The 24,782-nt window shown below is 32.0% G+C and overlaps 3 protein-coding genes across 3 annotated transcripts in view; 1 reads left to right on the plus strand and 2 right to left on the minus strand.

Moving 5' to 3' along the window:
* Window positions 1-24,782, minus strand: part of LOC105330818 (uncharacterized) — a 480,842-nt gene that overhangs the window by 210,001 nt on the left and 246,059 nt on the right. The gene's annotated exons all lie outside the window — the stretch shown is intronic.
* On the minus strand, window positions 3,873-5,608 carry LOC105325400 (pancreas transcription factor 1 subunit alpha). The gene is made up of 2 exons (XM_011424939.4): window positions 4,841-5,608; window positions 3,873-4,296 (listed from the first exon to the last, which is right to left on the minus strand). The coding sequence occupies exons 1-2, from the start codon at window positions 5,262-5,264 to the stop codon at window positions 4,106-4,108; spliced, it is 615 nt and encodes a 204-aa protein (XP_011423241.1). The 5' UTR covers window positions 5,265-5,608; the 3' UTR covers window positions 3,873-4,105.
* Window positions 20,155-22,952, plus strand: LOC105325399 (pancreas transcription factor 1 subunit alpha). The gene is made up of 2 exons (XM_011424938.4): window positions 20,155-20,840; window positions 21,982-22,952. Exons 1-2 carry the CDS (start codon window positions 20,408-20,410, stop codon window positions 22,185-22,187), a joined length of 639 nt encoding a protein of 212 aa, XP_011423240.2. The 5' UTR covers window positions 20,155-20,407; the 3' UTR covers window positions 22,188-22,952.

Genomic DNA, 24,782 nt, shown 5'->3' on the forward strand with positions numbered 1-24,782 from the left:
GTCAGCTAGTCCATTATTTTTTTTTTTTCGTCTAGTATAAATTCCTTGTACCTTGTTCAACGTTCTCTGTATTTTTAATAGGGTTTTTTTTACGGGAATGAGGGCCTTTTACATAGATTTCAAAAATTATTCCAGAATGTTTTGTTAACAGATTTTGAAGTCCAATTCATTCAACATTCAACATTGACGACTCTCTGTTGTTAAAAGTGATAAGGGTGGGAATGTATTTCTTTTATAATATTCTTCGAGTTATCTTTCTTTGAACAATTTGATAAATAAGAGTGAACAAGCTTATTTTATAATGGTCCATATCAACTGCGATCGATCGATGATTTAAAGTGAATGTATAAACAAAATATTAAATTTTGATACATAAATTCTGTGCAAATTTCTCGCGTGAATGCCGTTTCTCCGCATGATAGACTCAATCCAATTTGACCAATGATATCGATCGAGTAAATATCTTTCTTTGTGCTTCGACGTAAATTTTTCCGCTTGAATGTCGTTTCTTGTTTTAAAACAGTCGGGCTTTTCCGTCAAAAAAGAAAAAATTAAAAATTGAAGAATAATATTAGTAAGGTTTTGCAATCGCTTCTTGTCATTCTTACTCTTTTGGGGGGAGGGGGGGGGGGTGTTTTATTGCTTTCCAGAATTATCTAGAAAGGTGATATACATGTAATACTATTAATTGTATTAAGAAAACGTAAGTTTTACCAGTTGACCCCTGCAATCTTGGCGTTATATGACTTAAGTTTTTCTTGCACATACGTACATTATATGTGTAGGTTAGACGATGAACTAAGAAACTTCAGAATTCAGATTATATCTATTTTTTTCGAGATTGCAATCGTACAGTCTAAACACAGTAGTTTTCCCAGAATGCCCGACCGTAAAGTGGAGCATGTGTAATCCAGAATTTAACAAACGTAGTTGCAAGCGCTCGAAAGCGCTAACAAAAAAGCATCGCACAATTTTGTTGACTTAAAACCATTTTAACAGGAGCTTGGACTTTGGGTAGTTGTGTCAAACAGCGATGTGACGTACGCCTTTCTATTTTTTTTTTTTGCTGGCCACTAAGCGATGGCTCTTTGAATTCAACACGATTTGGCTGGCTTTTGAGCTAAGACTTCGCAATTTCTGTATTTCTCACAAGACACCATTTTTAACTTATTTTGACGCAGAAAAAAAGATAGTTACACCCTGCCGAAAGTCCAAGGTCTAGTTGAAATAGTTCCACATGCAATTCACGTTTTTTCGGGGATTTTTTTCTTCGACAAGATTAAGGATGAAACAGATGAAACTAAAATCAATGTTAATTTATTTTTAACTTTATTTAGTTTTTCTTCAGATTGTCCAAAATAATAATTGTGGATATTCTTGAGTTCAGAATTGACTTACAGATATTTTGTTGAAATCAATCAATATAAATAAATATAGTTTCCAGTTGCAATTTGATTAACAACAATTATTTCAAAAAAGAGTTCATTTGGCACGGGAAGAGAAAAATTGTTTTTAATCAGAAAAACCAAAAAAAAATCAATACATACTGATTACAATTTTGAAATCCAGAAAATAGAAGAAAGTGTATATATTTACAAAAGTAATTGTTGATTCAATGACTGAAATCAATAAATTAGTTACAACGTGGAGAGTTGTGTACAAAATACAGCAATGGTTTGGATCCGTGGGAGAGCCACCAGCCGCTCGCTGAAATCTCGTCTCGGCAAAGTCTCGTGGAGTACGCCAACTGACGAGTTCTCAGTGCTTCTGTCTTATTACCAAAGACAGAAAAATACCGTTACTTTGCTGTAACTGAAGACGGTGTATTCTCTGATCAATAATTTAACAGTTAAACAAATACCAGAATTGGCCGATCAAGTTTACTAGCATTTAACGTTGTCAAAACGTTGCTGACTAATTCCGTACTTGCGACTTTGCTTCTTAATGCTAACTTGCCTTCAAAGAAATCTTTGTGCGTCTAATAAATTATAAATGTAAGTTTATCGTAAAAGTTTGTTTTCCGATTTTTCTGTTATAAAAATAAGTTATGTTGATATGTTAAGAAAAGGTATGTTTATGCCTCATCAGGCAAGTGTTTTTTGTTTTTGTTTTTGTTTTTGTTTTTTTTTTGTTTTTTTTTTGTTTTTTTTTTTTTTGGGGGGGGGGGGGGGGGTATTGAATTGCCAAATGAAATGAAATCACGATATACTAACATAAGAAAAATGCAGATTGACAATAAAAGAAGAAAATATGCTCACCCCTGCAAAATTTCAGTGCTTAATCTTATTCTCATGCATTGTAGTTTTAACAAGTATGATTAAATTAAGATTTTAAAAAATGTAAATATAACTTCGCATGATTTATATATAAAGTTAAAGAAATAATAAAGCAAGCTACAAGCTAATTCAGCACAATTTTTATATAAACACTGGAAACTGCAAATTGAATCACGAGCAAAATTCACTATTAAGACATGTCTTTTCATCCCGATTCCATTGTCAAAAAATGTGATTTTTTACGGAATCTGGTGTACATTGTAATTAAATTTCTATGCACTTTTCATGCATTTAGGCGATTGTGGGTTTTTACAGTATCAGCATGAAACACGCAGTTTATCACGTAATACGCTGGGTTATTTTTGTATTTTCCGGTATTTTTTAGATTAAACTATTCAATATCTGATTTTATTTTGATTTCTAAACATCGTAAAATAAACATTAAAAAGAAATCTCAAGGTGTCATTTGAATTTTATTTTGTAATTTGTAAAAAAAAAAATGATATGAAGGATAAGAATATCCCGGTTATTGAATTTCAAATTCAATAACAGGTAGACCCCACCCAAACGTCAACTTCAGTTTCCCCCTTCGGGGCCCCTCCTGTGTTTACTTATGTCGCGTGGATTTGGAGTGGATCTCTCTGAGCTTATTGTATTGCTGCGGGTTTGAGAAGTGGTCTTTTGAAAAACTGAAAAACCGATCTATTGATTGCGGGCATTGGATGAGGACTTTGATGAGTAATTAGTTAAACCCTTGTAGGGTTAGAAGCAGGTGCCCTCTTCAACTGCTCGCAGATGATTTTTATTTCAAATGTAATTATTTCTTTAAAAATTTGCTTTGGTTATTATTTTTAATTTCAATTCCAGATTACGTCACCTGATTATTGACAGATGTCTTGTTGTCTTGTCTCCATTTTTGTGGCGTGGTTTATTTAGACTTATTGAATAATATCTATTTTTGTTCGAAAAGAAATCATTTAAAGGTATTTTGTTTTCTTTTTATTTAGTTTTGTTCTTTGAACTCATTTTGTATTTATTTATTTATTTATTTATTTATTTATTTATTTATTTATTTATTTATTTATTTATTTATTTATTTATTTATTTATTTTCATTATGTCTCCAAAAATCAATTTTATTTGTGTAATCTTTTTAAGCCAAATATTTTTTAATGTCACAAAACTTTCTTCATAATCAATAATGATTTTTAAAAATGGCTCAAATTCGTATACGTATAGTTTAGTTATTGGGTTTTTTCTCAAAATACTTGCAATTCTCTTTCTTTTGTATCAAATATTGCTTGGCTTTTATGTGCGTTCAATTTCGATATTAAAAGAGACTATTTTATATTCTTACAATGTACAGGTGCGCTTTTTTATCACATACTTAATAGACAAATATAAAGAAAAACCTCGGAAAGAATTTATAATTTTATTGATTTTACAAAGATTGCAAAGTCAATATGTAATAGTCTTCATCATATAAAAATATAAAATGTGTAACATGTTATAAATACAGCATAAAAATAAATAATTGTTTCGTACGATATGCAACAAATAAATAAGAATCAACAAGAACAATAACACTATGACATCGCATTTTGCATGGCGTTGTCAAGAAAAATCACCCCGCAGATCAACCGTTTCACGGGTAACTTGGGTAAATGGATTTTTATTTTTCGATGATTAAGAAGTCAAAGTATCTTTCTGATTTCGATGCACTTTGTCCAAACCTTAGCTTTGCAAATATGGCGCACAATATCGTCTGCAACAAGTCAATATGTATTTCTTTTCGGAAGAACCTCGGGATTTTGTTTTGGAAAAGAATCATCATAGATATTGATGGAAGTCGTTGGAATAGGAACTTAGATTAATCAGATCGGATTCGGTTGGAATTTCCGGAACCCAGACTTTGGCGGAGTAACGGTTGGTTCCGGTTTGGTTCGGTGGCTTATTTATCTCCCAGGAGAGAGAGTGCCCGAGAAGAGGTTCCTGTTGATCCAAAAGTCCGCCCGTCTCATCTGAAAGAAGACAACAAATTACATCAAAATCTTTGAAAGGGTAGGGGCTAGTGTTTGTAAATGATAAAGAGCCGCAACGAAAGTGTCTAGTGGTTAAAACAATTAAAACGAACAAAATGTCATCCGTTATATAAAGTTTTCAGAGAAAAATGAGTAGTACTGGGTGAGTCTTTCTATCATTTGTATGTATCATACAAGTATTCGTGTTGTATATTGCTTGTTAAAGTGGCGAATGTTTGATATATTTATACATATTCCTAATAAATTGCAATTTATTACGTATTTACATAAATTATGGCCATCATTATTATTCTAACAAAGTATTAAATAAATTTCATATTTCAACCAAAATTCGAAAAGAGAATCTTTATATTGGCGAAATAGGCAAAATATTAATACCCTCTGATTTTTTTTCCCCTGCAATATTTCACAAGCTCTTATAAGCCCCTCTACCCCCACCCCCTGCATAACCCTTCCCCTACTGACCTAACCCCCAAAAGAAATAAAGGCGGAGTTTTTTGTCCTACAATGTAATAAAGCTTACCGGAGAAGTGGCAGCGGACGATGATTTTTTCGTGGGCTCTACTGTTCTTTTTCATGGCCGCCTCAGAGGGAAGGTCAGTGGTGGTCTCCACCAAGTTGGACAAATGTCCGATGTAACGAATGGCCAACCTCAAAGTGTCCACTTTGGACAACCTCCGGTCGGCGTTGAGGTTCGATGGGATGGAGTTGCGTAGGTTGTCAAACGCATCGTTGATAGATTTCATCCTCCGCCGCTCGCGCATGTTGGCGGCTTTTCGTTGTTGTTGTTTTTTCACCGGTTTGCCGGTATGCTTGTCCGTAAAGAAAAAGAAATTGTCCTCGTCCGACTCGTTAGACGCTTGGCTGTCCAAGCCGTCACTGTATTCCAGAGGCTCGTAGAAGTCGAGAAAGTCCTCGTCCAATAGGAAGGTATCCATGGCTGTCATTGTTGGGCGGACAAAAAACTTGGAAGACGAAGTCCAAAATACGGGAAAAAAATTCACCAATAAAAAATTGTTTAGGTCCAAACGCTAGTGCACTTCAAGTTGGATAGCTTTCTCATTGACAACTCCTTAATCGATTACCTCGTCATTAAAAAAGAGGAGACACCTAATGCTGATGTCGCAGAAAAGCGAAAAAAAAATCGGAAATACTGTTGGACGGTAAATCGTCATATGATAAGAAAATAACAGTCAGTGCCTCTCTGTGTAGTGTACTGATAAGAGTAGTACACACAGGCAGGTAGAGGGTTTGTAAGTTCGATTTGACAGGACTATAGCTCTGAAAACACGGCGCACGCGACTCTCTCGGGTTTATATCGGGTTAGGACCGATTCCTACCCCATTCCCGTCCACTGTCGACCAATCAGATCGCTCGCGTGCGCCGAGGACACGGGGTTCGAGTTAACACGCCGCGGTAAATAAATAATTATTTTGGCACTAAGATATTTAAAATTGATAACGTACCCTGCTCTCTCCGATAGCGAGATACCGGGGGAAAATCGCCGAAAAATTTAAAACGACCGGATCGCTAGTGCGGCGAAGTGAAGGTTGACTAAAATACTACCCGACCAACGCTGTTCTTAGTTAAGGGTTGTTATTTTGTTTTCTTTTGGTTTTTATTCTTTTATTTTAGATCAATAAAATATTTAGATAATTTATTCAATATTATTCATTTTATTGATTGTTTTTTCGATTATTCATATATTTACTTTAGTTAGGTGTCCCATCCAAAAATTTAGATTATTGGGAATTAGTCATGGACTCATTGACAATTAGAAATTGTGAAATAGTAAAAGGCAAAGGTACATGTAAGTTAAGTTTGCATTGATTTATCAATGCAGCAGTTTTCTGTTTTATGCACATAAGCCCTGTTTACAAACAATACTACAAAGTAATTTTATTTATGTAATTTATTTATTAATTTATTTATGTAAATTAACACTAAAAAGTCAAATTGATTGTGATCAATTCTTTAAAGTCTATCTAAAGTATATTTTAATTAAAAGAATAGAAATACCAGATTCACAGACTTTAATGATTTGTTTACACCCAATAGCAAATTTAAACTATTTTAATGGTTCTGTCACAAATACATGAACCAAAACTGATGACGACATATTGCGCATGCTCTATTCAGTAAACAATACAATATTACTGTACTAGTAACCATAGCAACTGTTGTTTTGTCGTAAAACCGTTAAGGAGGCTGGATAGTCAACAATTAAACCGGCAGATCTACCTTAAATCTTTAAAGATTATGATATTTTTGGACCATAGACTATTATTTAGATAAGAAAAAGCCAAATATATTACATGTAGCTTTAAAATTTGAACATTTTCTTATATCTTTATACATAGAGCTCTTCATCAAAAGGAGATACATTAAGTCTAATAATGGCCACGGCCATCCAGTCATCTTAATCATCATTGGTAATTTTTGTTTCAACTTTCTCTGGTCCTTTGTCGTATGAAAAAAAATCGTTGCAAAATTTTCAAAGAGTGTGCAAATCTTATAACATTATAATTTATTTTAATGCCATCATATAGCCCACAGAGTCCAAATGTGGATCATGTTTAAAAAACAATTTTATAAATGTTTGCTACAAAATGCAGAATATGTCATGGGTTTCTTTCAAATGATTGAATCATATTTGAATTTATGAGATTGAATTTTGACACTTTTTAATTATCAGTATGTCAATGAACTGTGCAATAACAATGCAAAAATATCAGACAGTTTCTACAAAACTTCATCTACTGCATATCATTCAAATTTTATTCCTGACTTTTTCTTGTCTTAATTTAGAATTTTCAGAACCCAGCAACCATGCGTCTGTAGTGTATATTTCGTTTGGTTAAGTTAGAATTGACTCATTTTCTGGCTTTGTACTGCCCAATAAATTACTCTTAGCCTGCATCACCTCTGCCCCACCTTCTATACACAGAGGACACGGTTTGGGAACATTGAACATTATATTTCCAAAGATCCCCCTTTAATGTGACATATGATAACTGGTAATAACTTTAAATTCATATCTCATCAAATGCCATTAACTGTTAAATAAATGGTATGTTCATTCTGAAAATGAAGTAAATATGCATACAGAAGGTAATTCAACTCGCCCAAAATGGTATCATTGTGTAATGGAAGAGAAGTTAACAAAATGGTTTCTAGATCTTCAAACGGGGGAAAATAAATGAAATAAATTAACCCGTGAAAAAAGAAGGACCTTGACAGATGACCCAGGAAAAATATATATTTTGACAAATTATGGTTTAAAAAATGGAATATCATAAATTATCTCTGTGAACAAGAATTGATTATGACTTCAGCGCGTCTCGACAATTTATTTTAGTCCACATTGTCCTGTAAACGTTATACAAAAAATCATTTTTTATTATAAAGTGAAGAAGAGACATTAGATCAAAGGCACGACTTTTTTGAGCTAGAAAAAAAAGACATCTGAGAATTCATACAACATTCATTCTCTGGATTCAACCCCCAATTCAATTTGTAGCGAAGAACCATGCAGAGAAAAAAAAACTAAATAAAAAATAGTGTAATTTTGATATGGGAAATATGTCTTCTATCAAAATTAATAGGACTGCATGACCGTTGCAATATCTAGACTTTATAAATCACCTTGATGCAAAGAGCTCTCAATAAAGATACAGGAAAACATTCAAAAATTTGGAATTTTCCTTTACTAAATGCTATAGTTAATGGCTATTATTAATAATTAAAACCTAATGTCGATTATGATCTGATGGGGAATTTGTTGAATATTCAGTCGTCTTAACGTTTTAGTTTTTGAAAATATGATTAGGTATGACAGATTTGATTGGGTCGGGTTTTTGGGGTGATAAACAGATTATTCCCGTTATAATCGCCGGGTCATACAGGTCCGTGCTCCATTCACACCTCTAGCTTTATCACAATAATTCTCCATGACATGTCAAGCTTAAATTTTCTTATCGCTGATAAAAATTGTTGTTCCTTCTATTTCTGATCTGCCTTCCGTTGTCACTCCTAATCCGCATGAATTTCTATATCACGGACACTGCATGGCAATTCAAGATTTATAAGTGTTTAACTTTCATTCATGCTTACAATTCAAGTTTTTACAGTGTTTATTCTATGTCTTTTCGATTTTGTTATGCGTTTTTGTGTTTTGGGGGGTTTTTTGTGTCGATTAATATTACTAGTATGTTCAGGAAGGATCTACCTTAGTGTTTTAAAAATGATTTGAATAACTATAAACTATGAATAAATGAAATAAAATTCAGTCTATTTTTAACTTTTAAATTAAATTGGAATGTTTCCCTATTTGTTTATTTATTTGTACAGAGCTCTTCTTCTGAAGGAGATTTATAGAGTCTAAAAATAGCCATTACCATCGAGGTCTCTTAATCCTACTTCTGTGACGGTTAATTCTTGTTTTTTCGTTATATCGTAATATTTGTTTATTGTTGTTCTTCCTACTGTTTTACAGATAATGTAAAAATGTAAGTACTGTAACGGTGTATTTTTATGGGCCGGGGTTAATAGTACTTCATCATATTATTTGGTTGTTAATGTTGACTTTGTTTATTGTTGTCTTTGTTTACTGTTGACTTTGTTTAGTGTTGTCTTTTTTTACTGTTGTCTTTGTTTTTTGTTGTCTTTTTTTACTGTTGTCTTTGTTTACTGTTGACTTTGTTTAGTGTTGTCTTTTTTTACTGTTGTCTTTGTTTTTTGTTGTCTTTTTTTACTGTTGTCTTTGTTTACTGTTGACTTTGTTTAGTGTTGTCTTTTTTTACTGTTGTCTTTGTTTTTTGTTGTCTTTTTTTACTGTTGTCTTTGTTTACTGTTGACTTTGTTTAGTGTTGTCTTTTTTTACTGTTGTCTTTGTTTTTTGTTGTCTTTTTTTACTGTTGTCTTTGTTTACTGTTGACTTTGTTTAGTGTTGTCTTTTTTTACTGTTGTCTTTGTTTTTTGTTGTCTTTTTTTACTGTTGTCTTTGTTTACTGTTGACTTTGTTTACTGTTGACTTTGTTGTTGTTTTGTTGATAATGTTGAATGGTTGTTTTATCGCTGTTATTTCCTGATGCTGTTGTCTTTGTTGATTTGTCGATTTGTTTTGTTATAAAACTACCATTTGACCATCCAGCCCCCTTAAATGGAATTAGTTCTGATAGTTTTATTTCATCTTGTTGTCTTTGGAACTGCTGACTGTTTGCTAACGTTTGTTTGTTTAAGTTCCTGTGTATATATTATTGATAACAAAAGAAGTTAATTCAAGTGCAATATGATAAAATATAAGTATACTTTCTAATAAAATATGGGACAACAATCACCGCATTGAGTTCTGAAGGGGTAAGGGAAATTAATAAAGTCTTTTTCATATACATGTACAATGATTCTTTGATTTATCTGCTAAAGCGTCGTTTGAATAATCAAATTTATTCATGAATAAATATGAATTATTCAAATTAGATTAACAGACATGACATCAATAAACTTTAAACCAAAGCACCTACTTAAAACTTTCAAATTGTCTGTGTATAAGTAAAAATCATTAAAGATGCATCTAAATAAGTTGAGATTATGATAATTATGCGTATATGTTCAATATTTATAAACACTGTAAAAGATTATTTCATACCTCCATTTAAATATGTGTATTTTTTTTAAATTGATGTAGGAAAATATATATATAATTATTCCGTTTAGTTACCTGCACTAATTGACACCCGACCGGTTAAAACGAGAAAACGACGCCGATATTAACGATAGTCGTTTACTTCCGGAAATTCGTTACCGAGTTTTCGTGGATTTGTTACAGCTCAAATAACGAATGATCCTTTACGGCGCGGAAATTGAATATGTACACGTTCAAAAAAATTTAAAAGGGGGGTTTAATGAAAAATTCCTCAAGCAGTGCACAAAACTTGATCCCTCAAAAAGAAGATGTAATACTTTCTCTTTAAATGCGTATCTTTTGACCTCCTATGACCATATTGTATCGCGAGTATGCGCTGTTTAGCTTTCATATCCTGCCAGCATCCGGTCGGCCTTTTCGATCTTCCCTAGACAAGAGAGTTTACCGACAAACGATGCTAGGTATCCCCCGTCTCCTCATAATAAAGCAAACCTTCACCATTCTTTTCCTGTGTCAACAATATGTGCCGAATTATTTGATTAGCACACAAAAACGATTATTAGAAGCAGCTAGTGTCGAAATGAATGATTTAATTGTTCTCTCCGTTCCAATATTAAATTTTGTCTGAATAAACAATGAATAAAGTTTTCTACTTAAAAAGCACCCCTACTAGCTTTGTCGGTCGATTGGGGAATTCCTTGTTTGAATTCGTTTCAGGGCTATTATGATATTAATACAAAAACTTGAATGAGTCTTGCTATAACACTTTAATTGAATATTAAAAGCCGAAGAAAAGAAAATTTTCTTTTATTTGTCGAATAAAGAATACTCTCTTTGTCCACACAGTAACGCTTCGATTTTCTTAACAAAAATAGAAAGTTGATTCCGAAAAAAAAGATAAAATACAGACAAAGATTTCAAAATGGAAAAAGTTACATTAATTTTTTTGTATTTTTAAGTGCAGAAGTTTTAAACAGTTTTTGTGTGCATTTCTTGAAAGAGGGGATACGTGAATGAAAGCATGTATTGAACAATCTCTCTCTCTCTCTCTCTCTCTCTCTCTCTCTCTCTCTCTCTCTCTCTCTCTCTCTCTTACGTTGTAAGATCTGTCTTGTTTTCAAATCTTAACAACACAGCTTACCAGTTTCATATCGATGTAATAATTGATCAAATTCATTATAATAATTCAGAGAATGCAATCCGTGTATTAGAAAAAATATTCAAAGAAAGGAATCTCTCATGTACTTAACTAAATTAAACCGATTTATCCTCCATCTATTTACATGTAAAATGACACCCAACTAGCAAACCTGGCTGGAGTTTAATGACATATCAAGTTAATTCGATCTATGCAGACTTCAATTTATAAATATCTTTCTTGAGAATTAAATTTTTAAACGCGTTTTAATTCACAGAGTGAAAAATAAAAAGTGAGCCACATGAAAAAAAAGATACAACTTAAGATCTTTTGAATTTATTTTTTTTTTGGCGATAAATTAGCGAAAGTATACGCATAAAAATAAATTGATGAGAGAAATGAAAAAAAAAAATCAAATTTTATTAATGTCAATTCGTTGACTGAGTACCATATATACACCTTTTACTAGCTATGGTGCTCTAAAAGTTTGAGAATACTCCTTCAGTTAAGAAGCTAAGCATGCCACTTGGATTTAAATACGGACCTTTTACTATGTAGCGAGTTATTTTGGAGCAGACGACAAGTCACGCGCGACACCCGTTCCTCTCTTCGTTGTCACGCGCGTTCTGGCGGCTGTTTATTTACCTGTAAATTTCAAACGTCAACTGGGGCATAGAGAAGGTACACAAATACTGACAACAGGTACTCGTGTGCTAAAACATCTCCTGAAGAGGAACTGTTGGTTTTTCATACCTTTATTTGATCGTCTTACTGTTAAAGTTCTGTTTAAGCCGTTTAACACTGCTTTGCTGACACGAGATGGGATACGGCTTTAATGGTGTGATAAATTTTAACCACAGTATAACTGACAAAAGAGAAGTCGGATAAATATACTATCTCAGCGATAAATAATTATGTCAGTGCACGTGCCATTATAACGCGATTTCAAAAAAAATCAAACGTGGCCTATAATATACCATTGCTTATAGAATATTACCATTTTAACTATTAATGTAGCTAACCTGCCAGGTGAAATATATACCTTTGTAAAAACATCCCAAAAGCTAATAATAACTGCAAAAGAAAATTATTTTCCTTTAACGTATTTAGATAATACTATCGAAATGATATAGATTATTTTAATATTTAAATTTTAAAATTTGGTTTACTGTAAATACATTTTTTTTAATTCGGTTGTAAAATTTAATTTCCTAAAGGTACAAGTCCATGTTTTAAACAGTTTTAAAATACAAATTTTTTTACAGATATTGAGGATACAAAGATTTTTTTTTTTTTAATTACGAGTCTGTGTATTTTCTGTAATCTTGACCAACTTTCTCTTTAGAAGATCCCTAACAGGCTGGCAGGTTAGCAGTTGATGATACAGACATATAAAAAAAAACCTGCAAACTTGCAATACTTTATTTCTTTTTTCACGGATGGAATCACGTGCATTCTTTAATCATTTGATTTTATGCAGCATCATACACGTACATAAACAGTTAAAATTCATAAAAATGTTCTATGTCTGCATGTTAACAAGAAATACTTTAAAATAAAGTCTCTCTAACTTGCAAAGTAATTTTGAAGACCCATGCAATAAATTAAGTTCATAGAAAAATAAATGCAGAAATTTACTGTACAGCTCTACGCAAAATTCTTGAATGCAATCAAACTTTTCAACCAAAATTTGTCCTTGGAGCCTAAACAAGTACAAATACTGCTTAAAGTTTGATTTTTTTTATAAATACGCGTTTATGACCAAATTCTGTTGACATAAGACATGTTTACAATATATCTAAGCAAGGTATCTGCCGCTCGCCTTCCGATAAGCACTAGAAATAACATTGATACAGACTCTATAGTCTGAACATCTCAAGAGGCACTCAGTCTGTGTTTATATAAAGCTAGCAATTACGTATCATAAACGGCCTGCTCTCTTTCATTTCATGGAAATCAAAATAAAATCGTGATTTGCAATCTTTTGTCAAATGTGGTTCAGTAAATTGTCAATACACGGTATGCATGTTATCTATGTACGGACAACGAGGCAATTGGTCCACTCCAAAGAGACCAGATTGCGCAATGATTTCACGTGCAATTGCTCTTATTGCATATTGTATGAAACATTCATAGAATGTGCCGTTAGTTTTTTTTTTTAAAAACATTTCCATGGTTTAATGTTGAACTTTTATACAACTTTTTAGATGTAAAAATAAATGTTACAAAAAATCAGGCTATAGTACAATTCATTCAAACAGAATTAATATTGCTCATTTGTTAAAAATAGGTAAATGCATTGAATACCAAATATATTATGTGTTTATATAATTCAATATACATTTTACAAGTATTTGCTAACTTTCATATTGTTTACATATTTCATTGAATGGTAAGCGCACTGTAAGTAATACATGGACCTTTTCATTCATTTGCAATTGTATGATTTTTAATGATACATGTATATACATAGATAAACCCCGAAAACTTCCATAAATGCAGCTTTCCTATCGACGTCCTTAGCAACCTTATTTCACTATTGATTAAAAAAATAAATCACTAGTATTCCAATGAAAAGTGGAAGTAGACGAAATTTTCGACGATGATAAAGAAAATCCCGTATCATAAAAGAACAGTTTGATCCTAGGCTGAGCCATTTGCTACATTTGTCTGAGTGAATATTTCACTTTCATGGGGCGTGGTTGATGAAATTCCTTAAGGGTATCGAACATATTTGGTTGTAAATTACAGACAATCAACTGTGTGAAGACCTAATGTGGTCAGTCAAGAAACAGACGTTACGAATAATCAACCTTAAACAGACCATCAATACTCGCCGCATTTCGTCAATTAGCGACTGTTTCTTTTTGGACGGGTCAAAAAGGTCGGGATCGGCGTTCCCCTTAAGCGCGCGCGAGGTCACGGGGGTTCAAGTACAATCACCTGGCCTTTGACTTGGAAGAGTTATGAAGATCTTTGTCAACAAGCCGGACAATGTTTAGGGTGATAGAGATACGGCCATTAAACAGATTCAGATAGCCCGGCCCCATTGTCAACCTCCACCGTCCATATTTGTTTCTCCCGGCAGGTGAGAGAGATGTTTTTGATTACCGCTGTCCACCAGGCGGGATGTTTGCTGAGGAGAATAGAACAATAGTTATGATCCCTTATATCAATACTTAATCAGCCGATAACATAGCGTTTTCTTGTTGATATATGGAAGATTTTTGTCAAATACTTGCCACACACCCGCCACTAGCCGGGGATAATTGCGTAACGGGAATTTAGAGTTTTGAAGTAGTTACAGTTAGGATTAACTTAATATTTTGTAAAATCGTGATTGATGTGATTTTTTGTTCATTCGTGATTCAAATTTACGAATAATTCATTTTTTCTACCTCAATCAATGATACATGTAGTTAAATAACTACAGAAGTTGTACTACAAACATTGTTATCCATCAATGCAACGTGTAATTTAGCATTTCTTCATGCTCTTGGAGAAAAATTATCTTTAAAAGTAACGTATTTTGATGATAAAATAAAAATGGAAGTCCATTTATTGAAAATGTATCAAAATCATTCTACATGTAACTGATTATTCTATTTTGTGATAAATATCATTTTTATAGCAAGTATAAATAATTGCTTATCAAAATGTACACATACTTCATTGCATACCCTAGATAATTTAATTTTGTGTACCTAGAATGTTTTAAATAATCAGATTTTACAAGAAATATACCAAAAATTTCTTTTAAATCAATTGACTATTTGTTACAAAAAAGGCGTGAACCCGTTTTAACCCAAATCCGAGGTAGAGAGAAAAGAGAACTGACAAATGTCAGGAAAATGATAATAAAGCTGTGAAGTTGTAGTTTTAATCATTGCCAATTACAGATCCTGTTGATAATGAGCCCTACTCACGCACTGAACCTTATCATGAACAAATGGTTATCAAATTTTCAAGTAACAGATTAAGGGTGCTTTGTAGAGTGCACTAATCTCGTATCTACGTCGATGCGCACGTGACGCGGCGAGAGTTAAACGTGATGTCGAGTTCAAACGTACGCCTGATGTCGCACGGCCAAAAGTGCAAAATCACGAAAGTCACGGAATGAAACAGGGCTCTAATTTTACTCAAAAAAATATTTCTATAACAAAGAAACTTAATTAGTACAAAAAGACAGTGAGTAAAATTGATGTGCAAAGTTTAAAACTATAAAATGTATTTTTAAAAAGAGGAGAATGCGTCCTGAAATGACAATAAAGGCTTAGATATCAGATACACCTTTACTTTTACAAGTCTTTTAGATCGAACATATAGGAAGACGATATTTCAAAAAAACAGTTTCTATAATTGTCTTTTCTGAAAATTAAAAAAATCATTATTTATTATCTTAGAGCGACATATTTTAACACTGTGCCTGAAAATTACGTTTTATCTGAATATGCATTGTGATAATCATGTGATGGCCTATTGGAGTATTAGACCACTTTTTTAAAAAATGTGACTGGCCTGCTTTGTGAGATAAGAATTTTAAAGTATCCTGTAGGAAAATAATTAGTCGGGTATAAATAAAAAAAAATGTGAAAGGTTGATTTGTGAAAATCAACTAAGATTTTCTAAAATTCTACAAGTTTTTTATTTCTTATAAATGTAGGCATGAAAAGAAAGTATTTCCTATAATGGAAATTTATTTCAGACGGTAGTTTTCCTGTATGAAATTAAGTTTTTCCATCGGGGTTACGTCTGATCCTATCGGAATTTTAATTCTTATAAAAAGTGCTCTAATTTCCGCAGAAAATTATACATAATTATGAATTTTAAATAGAAAAAATTCTTCATAAGAATTTTGTATAAAGGTAAATAACCCACCTGAAAGTGAGATGCATCAAAAACAATAGTGGTTAATATCATAATCGACTCTTTGAATTACAGTCTATCAGGAGATACATTTGATTGTTTTTCTTTGGAAACAGCCTCATACACTGGCCATGGTGTAAAACTTTTACCTTTTCACTGGCTTAGTTATCTGGCACATATTTCAATAAGTATCTTTTACGAAGCAACTGTTATATACTGTTCTTGTTACTGTTTTTCTTAAATTAATATTTATTAAACCATAATATATGTGCCCGAAACAGCGATCAGTATGTACTTCAACAGGATATTAATTTTTTGTGCCTTCGCAATTGATGATAAAAAGTTGTGATTTTTTATCATGCTTTGATTTATATGGTGTTTTTTCTTAGTGAAATTCATGCATGTTCTTTAAAAATGCATCAAATGAATCATCAGATTTCCTGAATAAAGTTAATATATAATATTTTTTATTCAGATGTCAATCAATTTTCGAACGATGAACCCTATTGTTGTGATGATGACACATTTGTGTATCTTAACAATAAAAATATTTCAAGGTGTTTCTGTTATATGTTTATAAACAAATAATAGACAACATGAATGGGGAAATATAAACACTAATATTAGATAATGTGAGGGGAAAAAAATAATAAAAAGCCTCGAGACCCTAGTGGTACCATTTCTATTCAACCCAAAGAACAGGAAATCGTTTTCTATAGTAAAGAGACATTTTATAAATCAACTCGATCCCCTTGTATAATATTTATCATTTGTTGGATGCTTAGTCAGGTCTGTTCAAAGTGTCAGTCTTTGGGGTCTTGCCTGCAGCGTTAATAAGTATTTGAATAGTTTGAGGCACAGTGGGGACCCAAACATTGCTTACACACGGGCACAAACCGTCAATTCATCCCACTTCCTCCCAAAAAAATCAAGGTTACCTAACAGGCTTTTATGTCGACAACGCCCCAAAGAAATAATAAAAAAGTTCACACCCTACTGTCGATTTGTGACCCTGTTATGATAAAGATCATTTGTAACATACACCTATGAATCCAGGTCAAGACCGAATCATTTCAGTAAAAATGTTTTTTTTTTTCTTTTTAGGTTTTTATTCAACTTTATATTAGAAATCTTACTAACAGACGTATTTACTTATTTAATGCCTACTTACAATCTATAATATTTCACTCAATATTTTAGATGGTTGACAGTTTGTTATTGTCATTTTTTCATGTACTGTCTTAACAAAATGATTTCTTCTAATCAATAATCCTTAAAATATATATATATATATATATATATATATATATATATATATATATATATATATATATATATATATATATATATATATATATATATATATATATATATATATATATATATATATATACTAACAACGACAACTGATCGGATTCTGATTTATTCACCATTTCATTTATATGCATAGTTTTAAGTATATGAGAATAATGATTATGATATTTTATATAGGTTAAGATTATTAAAGAACACAGAATTATGTAGGATTGTAATAAACTACTTTCTTTTTTATTGGTAATTTCATATCGGTAAAAGCAAATAATATGTCTTTAGGTAGGCGGTGTTTTGTTTTAGTTTTGTATCTTATTTGCATCAATTATCAACAACTCTAGATTGTTTTTAGCACAATTATGAAAACTAGATTTTATTTGCATCAGATATCAAGTTCAAGTTAAGGTTATTCATTACAGAATACACAACATCATAAATCGTCGAAGGACGACATCTTTTGGTCACACAGAAAAACGATAAAAGTAAAAATGGACATAATCAAATCAATATTAATACTTATGTAATACTTTGGTATAAAAGGATCAGAACAGGAGAGAAAAAATATGTGGAACACACAGCATAGAAAATATTTTAAAATAAAAGTTAGTGACTCAGGATGTTATTTGCATAAGTTATAAACTCTAGATTGTTTTTGCACAATTATCAACACAAATTTTATTTGCATCAATTATCAAGTCTGAATACTAGTGCAAACTGATCACTAAATAGAAAGGTTAATACACTTGACTTCTAACATTATTTAAATTTGTTATTATAAGATATTTTTTAAACGTCTAGTAGATATTTTTGTTTTGCCTCTGATTATATATTGACGCTCTACAAGATAAACGTGCGTCATATAATTACAGACAAATAAAGTTTGGCAAAAACATGGTAGACAGAACGACTTTCCATTATATTTTGTTCTTGTACGTACATGTATATAGATACATAAATGTCCAAAATGTTTTGGTCCTCAAGAAATCAAAAAATCAAAATAATTTTTGTGTATTTACTGAATATATACAGAAATTTCTACAGCACCAACTCGACTCTCGACAGGAAAAAGCTCTGTAATTCAGTCAACTAAATGTTAACTGAAAGGTCTGGAAAGGTGACTGAACGCCTTAGTTTTGCTGTTCAACCCCCTTTTAGATATCTTTCATCAATTTTTCAGTTGACTTAATGGCAGTATATCATTATGCAGAGCTACTGGTGTGCGACCAGTTCTCGCCGAGTACCATTTCTCGCCCGTACATTATGACGTAAGTTTTCGTATAAAACTTTATATGTTGATATATGTTGATAAAATGACGTCACAATATACTGGCGAAAAACTGGTTCTCGGCGAGAATTGTTGGTTGATAGACTAAAATTGGTCAGGACCGTGCAGCCCTCATGAAGGGGAAGGATAATGATACTATTATAGACAATTTTTAACTCTAAAAACATATATTATTGAAAGTAAATACCGGGGTATATTGAAAAATGCATCAGAAGTGTTTTCTAGTCTTGTCTGACCCCCTCACTATTTACAGTTTTTCATCACATTTTCGTCATGTATTTGAATAAATGGCCCTTTTTCACCTTCAACTATGTTGTGTCTTTTCTAATTTCATTAAAAAAAAACAGACAGTCGTCTTGTCTCTTTATAACAAAGACACATAAAATATATAATTGAAAGTGTATAGAAATGTATTCAAACTTTAAAGCTAAATCGTCGAATTTTATTTCAAAGTGATAAGTTATGGCTAGAGGAATGATGGAATGATACATGATCATCTTGCCCCTTGTAAATGAGATAGATTGTCCAAATTGAATCTCATCTCAAGAGGCTGAGTAGAGAGATATCCGTTATTCTATTGTGTCATAATGGACATCGGAAATGTTGAAACTTTGAATAAATATATTGATGTTATGCATTATTTACGCTAACCGTAGTTTGAATCACATTTTACTGGTTAACGATTTTTTGGCGTTTTCTTGTAATTAGGAGAACCGTCTTTGAAATCAGATGCGGAAATTCTCATGCACTATCGATTAAATCCGAGGACATTTGTTTACATACCGGATTTTCGCTACGTAAGTATTCCACTTTTACAATTCCTACGGCGCTGTGTAAACCCCTTCCTTGATTTACACAAATGAAATATGGATGTTTCGGGGGGTGTTAGGGTAATTACATCACGTATAATTACAACCGTTTAAGGGATTTAGTAGTACTAGGTTTGGGTCGTGATTATATCTGGAATTCTATATCCAAAACTTTTCCTATTAAAGATATATTTACAAAATTTTTATTAAAAAATTTTTTCAATTTTTTTCATCATAACATCTTTTATGAATTTAATTTCATATCATCCCTTTGAATAGAACCACTTTGGGTTAATGTCATTTTTCGAATGGTAATATTTTTGAAGTCCGCTTTCAATTTGACGTATGAATGAGTGAAGTCTCCGTTCTAAATTACATCTGAATCGGTTTTTGTGGCAGTAAAGGGCTATATCTTTAATGGCGTTTCAGACATACAAAGACGATAAAATTTAATCTTTTAAAGATCATTATGTCAGCAAAATGAAGTTTTAACGGAAAACTAACCGATGTTTAGTCGAACTTTGACACGTAAATCACAATATGTAATGAAATGAACCCAGATTAATAGCGAAGTTAAACCCCCTGTCGATTGCAAATTTTCCGTGTTTGAGGAACCAGGAATGGCTCGTAATTAAATTCGAATAGAAAGATTGGACGGCAGCCGACGTAAATATAACAAGCAATCCGATTGGTTAATTTCTTTCACAGCACGTGTTTCTGTATTTACATTGGATATGAAAGAAAATACAAAAATCAAAGGGTCCTGTAATTAATATTCAAAAGGATAAAGCCTTTTCAGAACCGTTAATCATGATGTTTGATAGGAAATTATACAATACAGAAATACACCTTGAAGTATATTAAATCTTCACAATCAAAATTTATTGTTACCAACCTTTTAATGTTGATAATGCAAAACAGGAAACTACAAACAAATGGATTTATCTACAAAACTAAAATGGTGAAATTTGAGTGTTTTCAATAATGATTGCATAGTTCAGTTTTATGGAAGTTGGATTATAGTTATTTCACAAAACATGGAGTACCTACAGTTCGACAAAATTGTGACATCTCCAGACTCTTCCGATCCATCTTTCGATGACGATTTTCCTCTTATGTCCGACGATAGCCAAGAGGATTCTTCCTCCCAAGAAGGATCCATACATACATCACAGCAGAAAGGTAAGAGGAAAAAGGACAGCCCATTTCACCAGATTCAGCAGAGAGAAGCAGCAAATCTACGCGAGAGAAAACGCATGCAGTCCATCAATGAAGCGTTTGAAGGTCTGAGAGCTCATATTCCGACACTACCTTACGAGAAAAGATTGTCCAAAGTGGACACACTGAGACTTGCTATAGGTTACATTGGCTTTCTGTCGGAACTCGTCAAGTCCAACGCTGGAACCGCCAATTCCAACCAGACCGCGTACAAAGAGAAACACCGCAAGGTCATCATAAACTGTCATTATAGTGAGTATTCATGTTATTATATAATTGTCCTTTCCGATATATTGTATTTTTAACAAAGTCTTGTTGTATATTTTATTTGTTAAAAATAGAATATATCGGAGAGGACATTAATTATGTCTGTCATTTCTTTATGGTTTATCAAGGATCATGTAAAAAAAAATGTTTGTTTGTGTTACTTAATTAAATAAATTTTTAAAAGAATTTAAGCAATATTTGATTGTAAAAAGACTTTTTAACTTGTCTTTTTTAAAGAAAAACTATTGCTTTTCCTCTTTGCAAATATTGCATTCCAAAAACTACACCATTTTATTTTCATAGAGGCAATGTTGTTAATTGTCTACGATTCAATTTCTCTAAAGTTTAAATTGTTGATGGCAGAATATGCCAATAAAACTATTCTTTAATTACTGGATGTATAATACCTCTTAACAAATAAAGACAGTCTTTCAAATTTTGAATAACAATTTTCTTTAGTGAAAACAGAAAACAAATAGTTTAAAATCGTAAACGTATACCAGTAAACAATCAATTCTATTTGGAATTCATTTTAAAAGAATATCTTTTTCAATTTTAAATGGGATTTTTAAGTATATATTTTAAAATATAAAATATTATTTTTTTTTATATTAATATTATATATTTTCTACTTGCAATATGATATAGTTATAATATGCAATCTTTATTCAGACAGAAACATTTACGCATAAAGATGTTACGTTGATTTTACGCCTGTGTTTTCAGACCAAAGAAATCAATATACAGGAAAAATTTCTTATATTAAACAATTTGATAATAAATAGATATAAATAAATATTTAAATCCAATCTTTTGTCGAATGTTTAAAACAGTATGCAGACGGCTAGTTTCCAATTTTATTAATAACATGTCCTATTATGATGAGAAATTATCCCTTTTGTCAATTCCAAATTTCCTCCTGTGCGTTGTATAAAAATAATACTAATTTATTCATGTCCTCTATAAATACTTTTTATCTGTCTCTGAATTACAAATTTATTGTCTTTTATATGTTGAAGCGTTTCCCTTTCAAGATTCTACGAAGATTCTTAATTTATTTATAAACACTAGTGAAGATAAGAAGATTTAAATGTCCTCTTTTCTTTTCTTTCCGATCTCGTGACAGCCACGCGAGCAGACGACATCGCACGTGGCTGGCTCCCTCTGGCGGGTCACTCTTTGTCGTGGCGGGATGAGAAGAACCCGGGCCTCGGGCCAAACCGGACAATGTTTGCCAAGACTTGGGTACCAGAAGATCCCACGAAGCACAAATCCAAGCAGGAGCTCTATAGTGAAGACGTTGTCCAGGCCGACTCCACCATCAGCCTGTAGCTGTGAGGAAAAAAAATCAACATTTCAAGTCACTCAACTCAGTCCTCAGCCCAAACCCTTTAAGAAAAGAGCATAAATTTGAGGTAAAAATTAGACATGAGGCTGAGTATTGACTTGAGGAAAGTTAGTGACGGCTGGGCCTAGGTTCAGTAGGGTGATAAATTTTTCTCAGTTATCTCTTAGTGCAATGTTTTGAGATATAAATTTACAGCCAGACTTTCATCGAAAAATTTACATTTTTTTAAATGTTATGCACCATTTACCACAGCTTATTGTCTTCAAGCAAGATCGCAAAAATCTTCACAATTCTACTTCAATTTTTAAACTCAAACCGGACATCACTGTCATCATTGTTTTAAAACTACTACACTCATTTCTCAACTCAAATTATCAAATTTGAGGCTGATAATTAAAACGAGAAACATTGACAACTGCGGGGCCTGTTTTATATGCACGTACATGTATATCATATAATATTTGATTTTTATATGATGTGTTATTGTATGTGTTAAAATTATTTTATATTTGGTTAGGTGAACATCACAGTAAGACTGTCCTTTTTATGAAAGAAAATTTTATGTTAATTTAAGATACATTGTATTTTTATTTATCAAGTAAAATTTAAAATGATATGTTCTATGATTTTTGTAACATATTGCCTTAATGTACGATGAACATAGCTATATTTGTCTTTCATTATTGTTTTCTAGTCATGCAACTATTATTTTTAATTTATTCACAATATTTCAAGGTAAATAGTTTACATTCTTACAAATTTTGTGAAATCAAATTAGTATGAATAAATACTTCTTTCCTTGTATTTCTAAGTTTTTTCTTTATTTGCTAACAATAAAAAAAATTATCGATCGTCCATTATTTTATTGTTTATTCCACTTACAATCACATCTTTTCAAAATAAACATAGTGTTTTTGATAGATACGAAAATAAATTTATCCGTTTGTTTAACAAATGAAAAAAGATTTCCGACTCCAGTTATATTTAAACAAGTCGAGCAGCTTCTCGGCTTATGAATCAAAGGTTCAGAGGTCGTTATTACGAGGCAGTGTGCATTTCGGGATACGATCCCGTTGCCCGGATGCAGTTGTCGTCTGGTAGTGTCAGCCATGGCAATGACGAAACTAGTTTTTTGGAGTTGCTTTAACTCTCGTAATTTTCCAGTTGAAATTTCACTAATCGGCACGTGGCGAAGTCTATGGAGATAAATGATGTTTGGTCGGTGGGTTTAGATATCGAATTGTTCCTAATAAAGTTGTTTTTGATAGCGCTTTTTGATATTTGTTTTCATTTGGAGATATGGTAGGCATGTGCATTGGCTCCTGTCTAGAAAGTGTTCGCGTGCCGCGTAAGGGTACGTAGTCAAGAGGGTAACAATTTAACTCTGTAATGTATTTAAATCTATTTCATCTATTTTTGGCATGGCGTAGTGGGACATTGTTTACGCATCACATGAATAAAGTTAAAATTTTGAATGAAGATCATCACCATTTCATTATCAGCCATAAAGGTGTGGTTTTTTATTCAGTGATTTTTGTTTAAACATAACATGTTTTGACTAATTATCGCTTTATACTTCGGAATGCAAGACGATAAGCTGCACTTCTTATTATCAGGTTGATTACTAGATAGATGTACATATTTTTTTTCGCTTTGTATACTTTATTTGTTCTTATTTATTTATTTTCCATGAAAGTGCATTCTCGTTGTAAACATATATGTATTATGTATATACATACATACAAGAATAATATTTCTTTTAAATCCTGAAAATTAAAAATGCTTGAAGTAACGACGAAAATAAAGTTTCTAAATTTTTACAACTATTTAGTGCCCATATTTGTGAATCAACTTTGTAATACATGTATAGGGAAAGATTTCTCTTTAGTTAAGTAATCTTAAAGTACAATGTAGCTATAAATACTGCCGTTTACAGCATTTCATTTTATCAAATTGAGTTAAATACATGATACATAAATAAATACATAATTACATTTTATTGTCGTTAACTTTGAGGTTAGATAGTTTGGTAAAAATAAAATTCAGTATACGACAATGTAATTATCATATTGTCATGTTGTAAATTTTGAATTGACTAGGTGGGTGTAAATACAAATTTTCATGTCGTAAATTTTGTATTTACACCCACCCAGTAAATTCAAAATTTACAACATGACAATATTTCGGATACCTCAAAACTCATTTCTTATTTATCATGATTGTATTGTATTTGCTTTATCCCTTCAGAAATAAAGAGATAACGTCGATAATATAAAAAATAAAATAAAAAAACACTGAGAATATTGCAGTTTTATTTTCATATTTCTGTCTCCAATCGTTAATAGTGCTGTATTGAGTGTCCATAATGATGTTGCATTGAGCCCCCTTAATGAACGTCTGATGAGTTTTAAATTTCGCAATAAATGACTCTTCATTCTAGTAATTCGTCAACGGATATGAGATCATATTAACGACATCCGAAAGTGGACCGTGGCCATCTCAGGTACCCGTATCACGCCGGCAGGTAAACAACAGAGCCGGGTCGTACCCGGCAGAACATGTTTACTCATGATTAAAAC

The sequence above is a fragment of the Magallana gigas genome, chromosome 10 (genome assembly GCF_963853765.1).
Source record: "Magallana gigas chromosome 10, xbMagGiga1.1, whole genome shotgun sequence".
Lineage (NCBI taxonomy): Eukaryota > Metazoa > Mollusca > Bivalvia > Ostreida > Ostreidae > Magallana > Magallana gigas.